At 42.9% G+C, this 15,479-nt stretch overlaps 2 protein-coding genes across 7 annotated transcripts in view; one reads left to right on the forward strand and one right to left on the reverse strand.

Moving 5' to 3' along the window:
- BIVM (basic, immunoglobulin-like variable motif containing) overlaps positions 1 to 2,900 on the reverse strand; it is a 40,408-nt gene extending 37,508 nt beyond the window's left edge. Inside the window, exons 1-2 of one of the 6 annotated variants that reach the window (XM_081290258.1) lie at positions 1,429 to 2,900; positions 1,085 to 1,251 (exon numbers count right to left, since the gene is read on the reverse strand). The gene's annotated coding sequence lies outside the window, so the exon portion shown is untranslated. The other 5 variants (XM_081290253.1, XM_081290255.1, XM_081290256.1 and 2 more) reach the window with 5 other exon arrangements.
- Positions 2,901 to 3,126: 226 nt separating this feature from the next.
- Positions 3,127 to 15,006, forward strand: POGLUT2 (protein O-glucosyltransferase 2). Its single transcript, XM_081290308.1, has 10 exons — positions 3,127 to 3,629; positions 5,049 to 5,254; positions 6,746 to 6,951; positions 7,135 to 7,212; positions 9,016 to 9,188; positions 9,306 to 9,543; positions 10,849 to 11,058; positions 11,782 to 11,871; positions 13,068 to 13,175; positions 14,761 to 15,006. Exons 1-10 carry the CDS (start codon positions 3,448 to 3,450, stop codon positions 14,776 to 14,778), a joined length of 1,509 nt encoding a protein of 502 aa, XP_081146434.1. The 5' UTR covers positions 3,127 to 3,447; the 3' UTR covers positions 14,779 to 15,006.
- The last annotated feature ends 473 nt before the right edge of the window (positions 15,007 to 15,479 follow it).

Genomic DNA, 15,479 nt, shown 5'->3' on the forward strand with positions numbered 1-15,479 from the left:
CTACTCTCCACTGCAAGCCAGAGGGGCTTTACCATTTGTGTCCTGAGAACTTTGCTCAGATCTTGGCTTTCTTACAGTGAACTAAGCACAATTTTTTGCTGATAACAGAATTATTACAGACATCTATTGTTGTATTATGCTGTAATTACAGCCTTGGGAAATACTGGACATACTTCAGTATCTAGAGGGGCAGAGTGTCCCTCCACTTAGCCTGCAGCTGTCATGGTTCTCACAGGTTGGATCTCCCTTTGTCTCCATATTTATAAACCATCCCCAATTCCATGCTCACTCCTAGCTCCCCAGCTCACATGGTTTCTAATCTGACCTGTACCCACACATTAGAAAACAAACTTTGCTACACATTATGATCATAGAACTTGCCTGCCTAAAACCCTCTGCTCTAGGAACAAAAGGCCAACTCCCCATCTGGCCACAGATCTATTACTTTAGCTATTCCTCACAACACGCCCCCCCCCCCAGCCACCTCCATACTTCTTTTTGGTTCTCTGTGGTGCTTTCCCCTCCCACATACCCTCCTTTATTAATTTCCATTCATCTTTCAAATGTCCATACAGGTCACTTTCTGGGGAAGCTTTTTTTGCTCCTCAAACTAGGCCAGATCACCCACTACATACTGGGGTAGTAGGTTTCCTGCACAGGTCTTCCCAGGGTGTAACTGTACATTAGTGCCAGAGTATATGCTTTTATGTGTGTGTGTGTTTTCATATGATAAAGGTCTGCCTAATGCAAGCCTGGTTCCTGACTGTTGTATCCCCAGAACGTAATAGCTGTAGAAGTCTGGTTCAACATACATGTTTGGAGTGCCTACATCCACCAGGCATTACTGTAAGCCTTCATTTTGATGGAGGTGCCCTCATCCAAATATGTGAGGCATAGATGTATTAAGACTTACTAATAAGAATGACTGCAGGCTCTAATGATTTATTCATAATATCATGTCACAAGCAACAGAAATGTTTAATTGTATGCTAAGCAAAATTTAATGAAATGGCAAGCTTTGAATGCATCCGAAGGATAATGATTTGTAAAAGCCATGGGAACACTCTTCTTAAAATAAACATACCGTTTGTAAAGCCAATATTCATTGATCAGGTTATATTCCTTTCAAGTTATATTTTAAATCCGTGTTCTTCAGTATCAAGTTTACTCGAGAACTAAACATCCCTAAAATCTCCTCCGTAAAGCCTTCCATGTACGACGACTATGATCTATACCCTGTATGGAAGGCAACTGAGACGCAGGGGCAGTTAAGGGACTTACTGAGGGTTGAACGTGCCCAAGGGCCAGACCAGAAGGGCCGAGACCCAGCCTTGTCTCTCCTTCCCACCTGGTGCCTTCCCCACCGCTGCAGCCCGGCGATCGCACCCCGCCTCCCCACGCAGAGGCCGGCGGCCTACGAAAGGATACCGGGACTCCTTGCGCCCGCGCCGGAGCCAGGCTCCCGGCGAGACCGCGGGTGTTCCGCCGCCTCCTCTGCGACGCTCGCAGCTCGGCGGGGCTGGGAGAACGCTGGGACCACGGCGACGGTCACGCAGGCCGGTGTGTGCAGAGGCAGCGCGGTGCACCAGTGCCACCGCCCTCCCGCGGCGGCCACCGCCCGCGCGCCCCGCGCACCTACCGAGGCCCGGCGGCCCGGGTCTCCGCACCCGCGGAGGACGGCACAGGCCTCCTCGCCTCCAGGCTCCCTCCTCCCTGGCTCCGGAGCCGGAAGACGAGGTTTGCCGCAAGGGGGAGCGCGCGGAGGCCCGAAGTGACCGTCATGAACCTGTCCAGGGACCTGGGACTTTGGGGCTAAAGATTCCGGGGCGGATGGGAAGCGGACAGTTACTGCCCCCGGGCGAACAGCAGAGCCCCCGGGTTCCGGATGTGAATGGGAGTTTATGTTCCTAAGGACAATAGCGAAAAACAGAAGAACCCCCTGCCTTGGTCCCCAACCAGACCCGCCTGGGCGCATTGAGCCACCGGCCCATTTGGGTTTTCGGGTAGCTCAGAAGGGTCCAGGGAGGGAGACAGGCAGAGGGGGCGGCGCCCGGTTTCCAGCTGATCCTGAGGCCTCCCTGGTCGCGCACCCCCACCACTTTGGCGGCCCTGGCCCGGTTCGGGCGCGCAGCGGGAGGGGACCGCCATCTCGAGCTGGGTGCCCCGGGTCCTGCCGAGCGTGGCGTGGAGACCAGAGCTGAATAGGGGTCACCGGTGTCTATTGGGCACTTCCAAATTGAGCTTTGTTCCCGAGAGGACTGGTCCTTTCTACCCCTGGTGCTTCTCTCTCCCTCTGCGACCCTACTCCTTCCAAGAAGGACAGGCACCAATGCAGTCCATTTAGACGCGACAGGACTCCGGAGAGGCTAGACCTCTCTCAGCCAGGGAGGCGATGAAGGCTCCTAGAGCGTTCGGGCGGCAGCAGGCCCCGCCGTTGTACCCCAAGTAGCCCCCGGGAGTGCCAGGTGTGCGGGGCGCACTGCTGGAGGTCACCTCGGCTCCTGCCCACTCCCCCGTGTACCTCTGGTCAGTGCAGGCGGGTTGGGTCGCTGCGGCACTGGTGGAATCCCGCGCCGGACCTGGATCACAGCTGCCAGCGCGCCGCCAGCGATGCGCCTCGCGTTACCCTGGGGCTGGTGTCTCTGGTCCCATCGGAGCGCGCCAGGACAGCACTTTGGACTGCGACGGCCGGCCACAGGTCGTCAGACATCAGTGACAACACCTTCCTTTCACCCCTTCTTTTATATCTAACCTTTGCACGTGCTGAGGATGTGGTGACCAAAGAAATTAAAAATCTTAGCTGTGACTCCAGACCCTTGTGCGCCTCTATTGGACATCTGTAGTGTTTATCTGTTCCATGAAAGCCACGACCAAAAAGTAAAATATGGATGAGAGTTGGTTTAAAAAAAAAAAAAAACCGGGGGAGGAGAGAGGAAGGGGGAGAAAAAGAAGAAAGAAAGAACCTGGCAGGATTTCCGCTAGTCCTGCCGCGAACTACATATCCCAGGGAGCCTGGGGGGCCGGGCCGCGTGTCCACTCTGCCATCCACTTGGAGAAGCCCTTACTCAGCCTGGCCCCGCGCGCAGGCCAATCCTCTCGCCTTGTATCTTAGCTGGAACCTGGAACGGATTCGCCCCCCAAATGATGCTCCAACAGCAAAAATAGCACAAGTTTATAGTTGTCCCAAGAAGAGACGCAGCGCGGTTCTTGCCGGTCTCAGCGGAACGACTGGCATCCTTTACCTGGACATGCCAGCGCTTCGGTTGTGACTTTGTGGGGACGTGGAGATTCCAGCAAGCGCCTGCCGTGCACATTAAAGGACACTTTCTGGAGCCGCGTTAGCCGCCGCGACCCACCAACGTGCCGCTGCCCAGGTCTCCGCTGGTGTCGTCCCCTTCTTACACGTCTGCATTTATCCGTGGATCATCTCGAGAGTCCGACTTGTAAATGTTCAGCATTTTGCTGTTTTACTGCTTTTTTCTGGGGACGGTTCCAGCACTTGCCGAGACCGGCAGAGAGAGGCGACTGAGCCCAGAGAAGAGCGAAATATGGGGACCTGGACTAAAAGCAGATGTCGTCCTTCCTGCCCGCTATTTCTATATTCAGGCGGTGGATACATCAGGGGATAAGTAAGTCAAGAAACCACTCTTCAACTATTCGGGATTGCGTTAAGACTTTTTGTTTCTTCCTTTGTTTCTCATCTACCCCAAAACTCGCTTCTCCACAGCAGTTTTACTCCAGGATATTTGGATGCTATGCACATCTGGATTCCCCTTCCCAGTCAACTTTTCTCTGTAGCTTTAGAAATAATTAGGAATTGCAGTATGTAATATAATAATAGCTCTTCTCTTAACTGTTTTGATAAGTATTCCCGCATTATCAGGGCAAAACAAAGCTCCTACTCTTTGCTGGAAATGCTATTTCGAACTACTTTTTGCATAAACTGTTCTAAGTAATTAAGTACTGTTGTTAGAAACTTGATTGGCTTCAGCTTTCTGTGGTGCTGCCCTAGAGTTTCAGGTAGACATGGGCAGGTAAGCATGTTTTAAAACCCAAGAAGAAACTAACTACTATCTAACATTTTAGAATTTAGAGGAAAAGTTTGGCAGTACAAAACTCCTGTATGAGTGTAACAGAAATCTGTTTCATTCCAATGAACTCTATACTTTAAACTTATATTTATGTATATTTTATAAAAAATATATTAGGAATAAAATATTTTCCAGGGGTTAGGAGTGTAGCTCAATGGTAGAGCACTCACGTATCATGTGTGAGGCTCAGGGTTCAAACCCCAGAACTGGGGGGGGGGGATTTTTCCAAGGAAAAAGAAGGCTGTAAATTTTGTCATTTGGCTATAAATAGTACAGTTGGAGAAACAAATACCACCTCAACTCCAAGAGCACTCACTCCACAAACACTTTTATTTACAAAGATGGTATACTACCTACCTTGCTTTTGCCCACACCTGGGCATGATTTATAATTCTGATATTTTTTAAGAATCACTGAGAGTTATTTTTCAAAATAAGGTCATCTTTGCAGGCACACCATTTGATCACAGATTTTCTGATGTGACAGACATGAAATAAATAGCAGACTGATACTGTTATCTATAGAATTATAAATATTTGCATGCTTTCACACATCAGTAATCTTAACATAACCCTTTGTCAATGTCTAATGAAACTTTTAAAAATTATTTTTGGTTGTATTTGGACATAATACCTTTATTTTGTTTAGTTTTTTCTTTTAATGTGGTGCTAGGGATTGAACCCTGTGCCTCACATGTGCTAGGCAAGCACTCTACCACTGAGCCACAACCCCAGCCCTAATGAAACTTATATGTTATTTTCATCATTGTCTTCCTCTTTATTTTTTAAATTGTTGATCCATCATATTCATTCTGGCACTGAAAGCATAAAAGAGAAGAAGCAAGCATGTTAGAGGAAGAATGTGGAGAACAGAAAAAGTTTACTGACTGAAGAGCATAATCATTTGTTGCTTATTCCTTAAAATAATCTCTGTATCTCATTGTTCTTCACATCACAGATTCACATCTTCTCCAGGTGAAAAGGTGTTCCAGGTTAAAATCTCAGCACCAGATGAGCAATTCACAAGAGTTGGAGTCCAGGTTTTAGACCGGAAGGATGGATCCTTCATAGTGAGATACAGAATGTATGCAAGCTACAAAAATCTGAAGGTAGAAGTTAAATTCCAAGGTCAACATGTAGCCAAATCTCCATATATTTTAAAAGGTAATTTGGAACAGAGTAACAATAGTATTGAGCACAATAATACATGTCATTCTACCTATAAGACAACTTGGTGTATTTTTTTTTTTCACTGAAAGACAAAAAATGTGTCCTATCTGAAAGATAAGGTCGGAGTCTTGGTAAAAGAGAGAAATTCAAGATATGAGTAGTTTGCTAAAGAGCAAGGAACATAATTAGAGAATTTGCTGTCTGAAAACATAATATTAGCAAGAATAATCAAGCTGTATATATATGATCCTATATGCTATTTTGTTAATTGGAGATAGAAGATGTTATGTAACTGATAAGAGTTATTGAAACTTAATAGACCACTTTAGGAAGGAAGATGGCTTAACGCAGAGATGGGGAGTTGACTATTGTTTTTTGTCATTGTTCCAATGCCATTTTTCCAGGAAAATTTTCTGGTGGTTTGTAATATAGGATGAGATCTGTTACCCAGGCCATTCCCTCTCAGAGGAGGCAGGACCCCAAAACACTGGGGAAGCATTGTATATAACAAAAACATCCCAAGAAAGGTAACGTTTCTTTAAACGTCTAGGTTCCTTTCCTGCCTCCCATCAGGACCATGTGGTACCAAATAACCTGCTAAACCTAAAAAAAAGGTACTGAGGGCTGGGTTGTGGCTCAGCGGAAGAACGCTTGCCTAGCGAGTGTGAGGCACTGGGTTCAATCCCTGGCACCACATAAAAATAAAATAAAGGTACTGTGCCCATCTACAACCAAAAAAAATATTTAAAAAAAAAATACTGCATTCTCAGTCCTCCCCGAATCAGGTGGGAGTCCGAGGATTACAGAAAGTAATGACAGTAAAAATCCATTCAGATTCTGCTACATGATGTCAGTATTATTTCTATAAATGTGTAATTAACTCATCATAATATTAATGAAATAGACTGCTTTGAGGATTACCTTTGCAACTTTGTATTTCTTTTTCTTTTTTTTTTTTTTTGAAGAATAGCAGAGGTTCTTTGTTTACTTTTGTTGTTTTTGATGATGTTTTACCTATTGAGAAAAGTACTTTAGAAACTTTAGGAGCTCATTTGTATAACAGATCATTGAAATATTAATTCTTATGATTTTTGTCCTTCACTAAAGCAGGTGTATTCCTCTAATATTCTTTTATTAATGTTTGGAGATTCTTCGGTACCCCAAACATAAAGAGCAACCAACTGTAATATCCACTGTAGAGGACACATTAGAACCCATCAGCTTTCTTTTGAACTTGTATAAAGTAGACTTGAACATGAAGATGTCACGGGCGTTCATGTTGAAGAGCTGTCAGGAAGAACGCCGACTTATTCAGAATGCCCCAATGTAATAAAAGTGTATTTCTTTTAAAATATGTTTTCAATCCATGTGCCTTCCTACTTCACTAGTCAAAATTCAAGAAGCCTGCATTTTGGGTATTTGTTACATGTGTCAAATACTGAGTAAGATATTCACTCTTGTACTTTGTTTTTTGTGTGTAAATAGGGCCGGTTTACCATGAGAACTGTGACTGTCCTTTGGAGGACAGTGCAGCCTGGTTACAGAAAATGAACTGCCCAGGAACCATTGCTCAGATTCAGAAAGATCTGGCACATTTCCCCACTGTTGATCCAGAAAAGATTGCAGTAGAAATCCCAAAAAGATTTGGACAGAGGCAGAGCTTGTGTCACTACACCTTAAAGAATAACAAGGTACAACACATGATTGAGGTTTGCTTGATTTCCTGATTCTGTTTTGTTTTGATCATTTGGCTACAATTTGCTAAACAGTCCTATTGAACATCATCCTCGTAGCAATCATTGTGACAAGCTTTTCCTCAGTCAAGTCTGACAGTACTTTTAGACTAATGTAAGAAATGTTAAATTCTCTTTTAGGTTTACATCAAGACTCATGGTGAGCATGTAGGTTTTAGAATTTTCATGGATGCCATACTACTTTCTTTGACAAGAAAGGTAACTATATCTTTTCTCTGAGTCATCATAAGCAATTGTAATCCAGGTTTCATAAAATAATTTTCAAAATAAAACTAATAACTGGGCTGGGGTTGTGGCTCAGTGGCAGAGCCCTTGCCTCACAAGCACCACCTCAAAATAAATAAATAAAATAAAAGGTATTGTGTCCATCTACAACTAAAAAAATATTTAAAAAAAAAACACTAATATCAATACCAGGATGTTCTATTCTAGAGTCTTAGTAGAATGATATTCTGAAATGTTTTATAGGCTGCCTGTGTTAGTTTTCAAGACTGCTCTTGCAAAGTGCGGGAGGCTGAGTGCCTTAAACAACACTTTATTCTCTCGTGGTTCTGGAGCTCAGAAGTCCAAAATCAGAATGCTAGCAGGGCCACGCTCCCTCTGAGATTGTGAAGACATTCTTCCCTACCTCTGGCTGGCTCTGGTGGCCTCAGTCCTTGGTGTTCCCTGGTGTGCATCACTCTGCTCTCTCCTCTCTCCACGTGCCCCCGACCTTCCTGTGTCTGTCTCTCTTGTCTCTTTTCGTAGGAACATCAGTCATTTTAGATTGATGGACCACCCTCCTCCAGTGTGACCTCATCTTAACTAATTACATCTGCAACGACCCACTTTCCAAATCAGGTCATTCTTATATACTGAGATTTAGAACTTAAGGATATTTTTTAGGGGAATAGTTAGACTCGTATCAATGCCTTCCAGAGGAAAGAAAATGCCTGTGGTAAAATGATTTTGATACTAAACCCACTTCAAGTCCAAAGAAGATTACCCCTTTTCTGAATCCTGTTCCTTGGCATAATGTGCTTTAATAGGAGCTAGTGGAGTATTTCAACAATACTGTTAAAATGGCTGATATGAAAAATTATACCGTTTTTTTTTTTACCAATTGTGTATTTATGTAAAAATCTATTACAACGTTTACTTATTGAATCATTTGTGCATATCTTGATTGATTGAATTACTCATGGAAAACCATACTTTTCTTCTCAAGATTGCAAAGCCTATGCAGTCAGTGAATCCTAAATATAGTAGTACTTAGCACCAGTATTATGCCTCCTTTAGGCTAACACATTTAGATTACTGGCAAATATTTCTTGCTTATCTGTGTCCATGAGAAAAATAAGAATTTTCTTCAGGATTCCAATTTCTCAAGATGCTTCTCAGACAGGACCAACACAATTCCTACCTAAACAAATAAATAGGTGTACCTATTCAAGAGAAGCATCTTGAGAAATTGAAGTCCTGAAAAAAATTCTTATTTTCTTGTTTTGCAAATACCCCCAAGCATTTTCCTTGGCTAATAAAGCAGGTTCTTTCAACATGTTCACAACATTTGTTAGTCAGGGATGCATAGCTTGGAAGCTCCTGTATTGGCCTTTGAGTTGGACTTCCTGAATTCAAGTCCTGTCCCTACCACCCACCTGGTCTAAAACAGAAGCATCTGGCTAGAGTCCCAAGTGCTCTAAAAAGAATTCTTAGAATTGTTTTCTAATAATTATCTTGTCTTAGCATCTCTTGGCAGCTTTAGAACAAAGATTACCTTTGCCACCTTGTCCTCTTTAGTGAGTCTGTTGGCCAATTTAGATGTCACAGAAAGGAAACTTAGAATGCTTATCCATGTGACCATATTTGGAAAAGTTACCCACTATTCAAGCTAAAGTCATGAAGGCCCAAAGCTTATAAGGTTGGCCTTTCATTTGGTGCAATTGCTAATTTTAATTGATGAACATGAGGTAGTATGCAATGCAAGAACTGCCAATAAGCACTTTGTTTTCTTTTTCCTAGGTGAAGATGCCAGATGTAGAGTTTTTTGTAAATCTTGGAGATTGGCCTTTGGAAAAAAAGAAGTCCAGCTCAAACATCCATCCCATCTTTTCCTGGTGCGGCTCCACAGATTCCAAGGATATCGTGATGCCCACCTACGACCTGACGGACTCTGTTCTAGAAACCATGGGCCGGTGAGAGTCGTGTGGGGTTGACCCAGCCTGGGCGTGCTCTCTTAGGTGAGTTCTTTCCTCTTGCCTCTGTGGTGTGACGGTTTGGGAGGGAGCCACGCTGCCCTTTCTGTGTTCCAGAGTAAGTCTGGATATGATGTCTGTGCAAGCCAACACGGGGCCTCCCTGGGAAAGGAAGAACTCCACCGCCCTCTGGAGAGGGAGAGACAGCCGCCAGGAGAGACTGGAGCTGGTGAAGCTCAGCAGGAAACACCCAGAACTCATCGACGCCGCCTTCACCAACTTTTTCTTCTTTAAACACGACGAGAGCCTGTACGGTCCCATTGTGAAACACATCTCTTTTTTTGATTTCTTCAAGGTATGACATCTGTAGTGACCAATCCTTTCTGCATTCCCAGTTTTTGTGTAAATAGCACTTTGGGAAAGGGGAATCGAAGCCTGTAAATCACAGGGGAGGAGAGAAATGGGTTTGAACAGGCTGCCTCTGTTCTCGTCACCCAGCCCTGACATGGAATTATGCACGAGGGAGCTTGGAGCCTGAGTAGAGATCTAAGTTTTCCCCCAGCTAGCCCTTAAGATAAGCACATGTCAGCTCAAATTCTTTTTTTATTAATAAGTTTATGTCAGTCATTTTACAAGGACTTCTCAAAACCAGAGCACGGCAGCACTAATATTAAAGAAGATAAAAACCAGGTGTCTCTTATCAGGCCTTCTGGTGAGGAGTGACTTGAAATGCTGATGTTCTGCCTGGGAATTCTGGAATGGCTTTTCACATCCAGAATGTGGATTACTCATGTTTCCCAGGAAGTCCTACTTTTTCCAACAGCTCCTTTCCTCAGTGCACAGCGCCCTGCTCCCTAGATCACTGAGGGGAAGAGGAGTGTCTGTAGTCCCCTGGGGTAGAGACAGAGATGGCAAAAGGTAGTCATCCATCCTCCTGTAGGGCAGGACAAGTGACGAGTGAACTGTCTGCTCCATAGACAGCCAGATTTTCCTTTGATGGGTTACATGGAGGTAGGTAGACCCAGATAATGCTGTGTGTTGAATTGTCATTGTTTTTTCATTGACGTATCTCAGAGAAAGGAATGATCACCACTAGAGAGCAAGATGAGCCACCCTCCTTAGACAGCTGTCACAGCATGCCTTGGCTTTTTCCTGCCTGTGGAATTTCTATAACTTAAGGCTATTGATGACCACAGCTCTGTGGATATTTTTACTCATACATGTTCTTGCCCTGGAGCTTGTTAATTTCCTTGAGACATCTGGGTGGCCCATCTGGTGTTTCAAAAGTATGGTTAGCATGGCACAGAACGCGCCATCATTAGGTACTTATGCCATCCATAAAGAAGTAGAGGAATGACAAAGTTGCAAGTCTATTTTTTTTTTTATGTTGTAGTCTTTTATTTCATTGGCTTCTTCAATTTAGATTTGTTTCTCTCTTTGTGAAATTCAGGACCATATCAAAATAAACATTTGTCTATAGGTGAGCATGTTGTGTAATAATAATTACCAAATGGCAAAGGCATAGGGCAAAATCTGGCCCCTGCTTTTGCAATTGTATCTGTAAATGGCAGATTGATGTGTGGAATGCGGAGAGGGAAAAAAAAAAGAATGGAAAATGGGAATTCAGTGGAGGTTCTTGTACTCTACTGCTGTTTTGCAGCATAAGTATCAAATAAATATCGACGGCACTGTGGCGGCATATCGCCTGCCCTACCTGCTGGTGGGCGACAGTGTCGTACTGAAGCAGGACTCGATCTACTATGAACACTTCTACAATGAGCTGCAGCCCTGGAAACACTACATTCCAGTTAAAAGCAACCTCAGTGATCTGCTGGAAAAACTTAAATGGGCAAAAGACCATGATGAAGAGGTAAGGTCAGTCTCCTGGAAGGTTTACCTCCACTGTGCCAGATGTCACTGGTAGGTTTGCAACGTCTTGGGCCTGGAGAGTGCGCAGTGTATGCTCAGATACAAAAACGGGAAGCTGCCTGCCCAGGAGTGGTACAGTAGCTCCCTGGAGCAAACACAGCCCTTGATCTTAGATAACTGTCCACTCTGCATGTGAAATGAAAGCTAAGCCTCAACCAGATTATGTTTTCTCTTTTGGTAAGCATTGTCTCTGGAGATACCAGTTTTGCCCTCACAAGTAATGTCAAAATTAAGACGGCCAGTCTGGCCAGAGATGTCACTAACATTTGTGGAGTAAAATGAGGAATTACAGGAATTAGCTTCAGGCTAATGGCTGAAAACTGTGAAGGTAGTGCATTAATATAGCTGCACCTTGCATTCTCTTTAGGAACTCATTGTTCCTTTGCTTGCTGTATATCTTCTCTCTCCACGAGAGGTTTAACTCTAGGAAGCACAATATGACTTCTCAGGCTTTCAAGTCTTGAAAACCTCCCTTTAGTTCTGAACATGTAAAGTCTGTTAAACATTCCTTTGTCACATGAGAACCCCCAGGGCTATGCTTCCTGCTGTGGTCTCACTGTATGTGCTCTGTAGTTTGGGTTGCATATGTCTGCATAGGAAAAAAATGCTTCATGAAAGTTTTTTGTTTTTTGTTTTTTTGTGTGTTTTTTTTTTAATTCCCAAGGCAAAGAAAATAGCAAAAGCCGGACAAGAATTTGCAAGAAATAACCTCATGGGTGATGACATATTCTGTTATTATTTTAAACTTTTCCAGGTTAGTATTTTCCAAGAAAATAGTCATATAACTTAACAACTGGACATGTAGAGAGGCAAATAATATTTCACTCACTTAATTTCTAAAACTATATTAATATAATGTACCTTTTAACAATTTCTAGAAGTATATTAATATAAGGAGATTCATGTACCTCTTTGGGTGAAAATCGGGACAAATACTAAGTAGTAATAATACATAGTTGAAAAAAATGAAGCTTAGCTGATGGAAAATATTACAACATCAAGTGAAAGAACAAACATTAGAACTATGTGGCATATGATTAGGAAACTGGCAGAGTTACCATACATGGTTTGTATTTTCTCTTTGTATTATGTTGCTGCTGCCTTGTCACTTCTTTGTGTAAACAGCTCAAAGTATGTGTTTGGGCTTCTTGTCATGACCCCCCCCCTCCCCCCCCGTTGGGCCAGGAATTCTCTTGGAAATTATTTCCACAGACTTAAGCATTTAGGGATTATAGTCAAAGCATATCTGACAATTTCAAAGGCTCATTAGAAAAATAATACAGCAGTAAAGATGTCATTTGCTAATAATAGCATTAGATCTAGATTAAGCTTTCTATCTGAGAATTGTACATATTGAGCCCCATACTGTAGGCTCTGCTGCAAAGCAAAGTTGATCTGTATCTGATCTGAACTGGCCCCTCCTGTTCTGAAATCTTCCCTACGAGATGATGAAGCAATATAGAAGAAAAACTGTTTAAAATGAATGAACTGGGGGGATTCAATCTGAATATCCAAAGATCCACTGGGTGGTGTTAACATCAGTGTTTCGCATGGTGCCTGCCCCAGGGTGAGAATCAGTGAAGAGGATACTGATTGAGGCCGGGGCAAGCCATGGAGGGGCAGGTAGAAATCTGTCCTCAGATTCTTATTCTAGGGCAGATCATGTGCAAAATTGTTTTCACTTTAAGGCAGAAGGTGGTTTAAAAAAAATGTCATATAAATTAGGAATAGAATAATGGCCATTTAGGAACAGACAGCCAGAGTTTAAAGAACTTCAGGACTCACACTCTGTTGTTGGGCATTTTGGGGATTACAGGGGACTCTGCACATCAAATTTTTACATACACATGTAAGTGAAGTGAATCTTGGTCTGCAAATTCCACTGTGTCTTATTTGGTAAATGCACTTAAAGTGTTACATAAGGGATGTTTTTCTATTGTCACTCATCAGGAATATGCCAACTTACAAGTGAGCGAGCCCCAGATCCGAGAGGGCATGGAGAGGGTAGAATCACAGACCGAAGATGACCTCTTTCCTTGTACATGCCATAGGAAAAAGGTAACAGAACAGACCCTGTGGCCAGCATCAATGTAAGAGTTAGGGTTGATCCAAGTTTACACCCATCCCTCTAGTCATTCAATCAGGCAACAAACAGTTGAATTCCTCCTGAAGCCTCCAAGCAACTTAGTCTACTAGGAAGATGGTTATAGTAGATAATAACATTGTACAAGAAAATGTGCAGTTAAGTGAGGAGCCAAAATAGCTCTGGCAAAGCTGAGCGAAGCCTTTTTCAACATGAGCATTCAGATCACATAGCATTTGAACAGATGTTTGCAGTTTGAAAAGTATTTTCACATGGATAATCTGATGCCCTCATCTCCCCATGTGATGGGTTTGGCAGAGGTCTTCATTCCATTGCAGAGATGAAAAAAATATTCAACCATAAGTATTCATGCTACAGTATTTAAAAACAATCTCTGTTGATGCCACTACATGATGACCTCATTTGCAAAGTTCAGATTCACATATGGACTTGTAAGGCTTGAAAAGATAGAAGTCATACAGTGATTGTCTTTGTATTTTGGTTAACAAAACTGAGCCCATAGAGGAATTTAGCTCAAAATGATCTAGCAAAACAAAACTATCTCATGATCAAATAATGCATTTTTGTACATGGAGGCATAGTGTTGTTTTGATTCTAGTTGAATTTTTGTTGGGAGGAATATAAATTGCAGTTTTCTGCATTGCTTATATGTTTGTGTGTGTGTAAGTATGCTGGCTAGACATTATTTTAAGCAAAATCATTTTGTTTCTGAATGCACAAAGTCAAAGTTGTGGTTTTATAACCCAAAGTGGGAAGGGAGACTTGGCATCGGTTATGTCAGCCTCTCAAAGATGTTTAAAAGCAATAAGGTGACCACTGGCCCCAGTGATGTGACAGAACCAGCTCATGTGAGCTCACCACCTATTGGTATTCAGGAATTTCACACACTAGTTAAATTTTTGCTACCTTGGAATCATTCATTGGGGGAGTGTTTGTACCATGACAGTCAGCATACCTTATGGTTTTGTTTTTGGAGAACTGATTTACCACTAGCTCACTGACCCTCAAGTGGTACAGAATCAGTGGTGACCTCTGTCAAGGCCAGGAAATCACTTCAAGTCAATGTGGCACAGGAATTGCAAATCAAAAGGTTCCCCTCACTAAATTTGTGATTTAGGGTTATGATGTTTCCCACTTTGGCTCCAGTGGAGACTGTAATGTTCAATTTTTTTCTTTATCTGTGAGTGAGAGGAGGTACCAATCAGTATCTTCCACTGATTAGTGGAAATTAGTGACAGGATCATAGCTTTGTTCATATTTTGTTCTTTGTCTACGCCAGCCCTTCACTGATTCTGTTCCTCATACAAGACCTTTACAGTAGCACAGACCCGTGGAAGTTTGGGTTCCCCACCAGTAGCCCTGTGAAACACAGTGTGATTTGCACTGGGGATGATTCTGATCCTCTGGAAATAGTTCTGGGTCCTAAAATTGTGGAGCAGAAACTTGTTTTTTTTTCTTCCTCTCCCCTTTAGAGGAGAATAAATAATTGATTCATAAAAACTTCTTGATGGCTCTTAATATGTTGCTTCTTCATTGCAGACCAAAGATGAACTCTGATATGCAAAAATACCTTTCCTTCAAATAATGGTGCTCTGAAGATTCTTCTCAGCAGAAAAGAAGAATATTTTTTTAAGTATTAATTCCCCAATATAAAATCTGCTGTGAGATTATGTGCATTATGAAGATTTTTCTACTATACATCATTCCCATGACTGTCCTTTAAAGCACATTTTTAGAATTTTGTAATAAATGCATCTTTATTTTAAAGGCCCTTGCTGTGCTCTCATTAGCTGTATCAGGACCAAGAGCAGAAAGAGAGAGGGTGGGCTTGACTCAGCAGCCTTGGCGCCTCCCTGTCTTCACCTACATGACCAAGCAACAGATCTGTCTCCTTTAAACCACTGCTCTTTTGGAAATTCACTCATTCACAGCAAACCTAATCCTAACTAATGTGTCACACAAGGCCTGTCTTAATCTGACCTCTCCCACTTCCTAATGCTACCTGAGGCCTGATAAAACCATTCCTCTCCCTCTTCTGTCAATGCCTGTTTCCCTACTGCCCTGGTATTTGCTTTTCCCTTGGTCTGGAATGGCAAGACCCACTCTTCTTTGTCCAGCGTTGACATCCATCAGTATTCCCAAGGTCACTAAGCCAGTGCCCTGTGTTATCTTCTGTATTCGTTTTCTTAGGCTGCCTCAGCAAACCTCCCTAAACTTGGTGAACTCAAATCAACAAAATTTTTTTTCTCTAGAGGCCA

Source organism: Spermophilus citellus, assembly GCF_964194105.1.
Source record: "Spermophilus citellus genome assembly, chromosome: 1".
NCBI lineage: Eukaryota > Metazoa > Chordata > Mammalia > Rodentia > Sciuridae > Spermophilus > Spermophilus citellus.

Coding starts and splice junctions, on each gene's coding strand:
- POGLUT2 (XM_081290308.1), top strand. CDS start 3,448: ATGTTCAGCATTTTGCTGTTTTACTGCTTTTTTCTGGGGACGGTTCCA. Junction 3,630..5,048: donor GTGGATACATCAGGGGATAA/GTAAGTCAAGAA, acceptor TTCACATCACAG/ATTCACATCTTCTCCAGGTG. Junction 11,872..13,067: donor ATTATTTTAAACTTTTCCAG/GTTAGTATTTTC, acceptor GTCACTCATCAG/GAATATGCCAACTTACAAGT.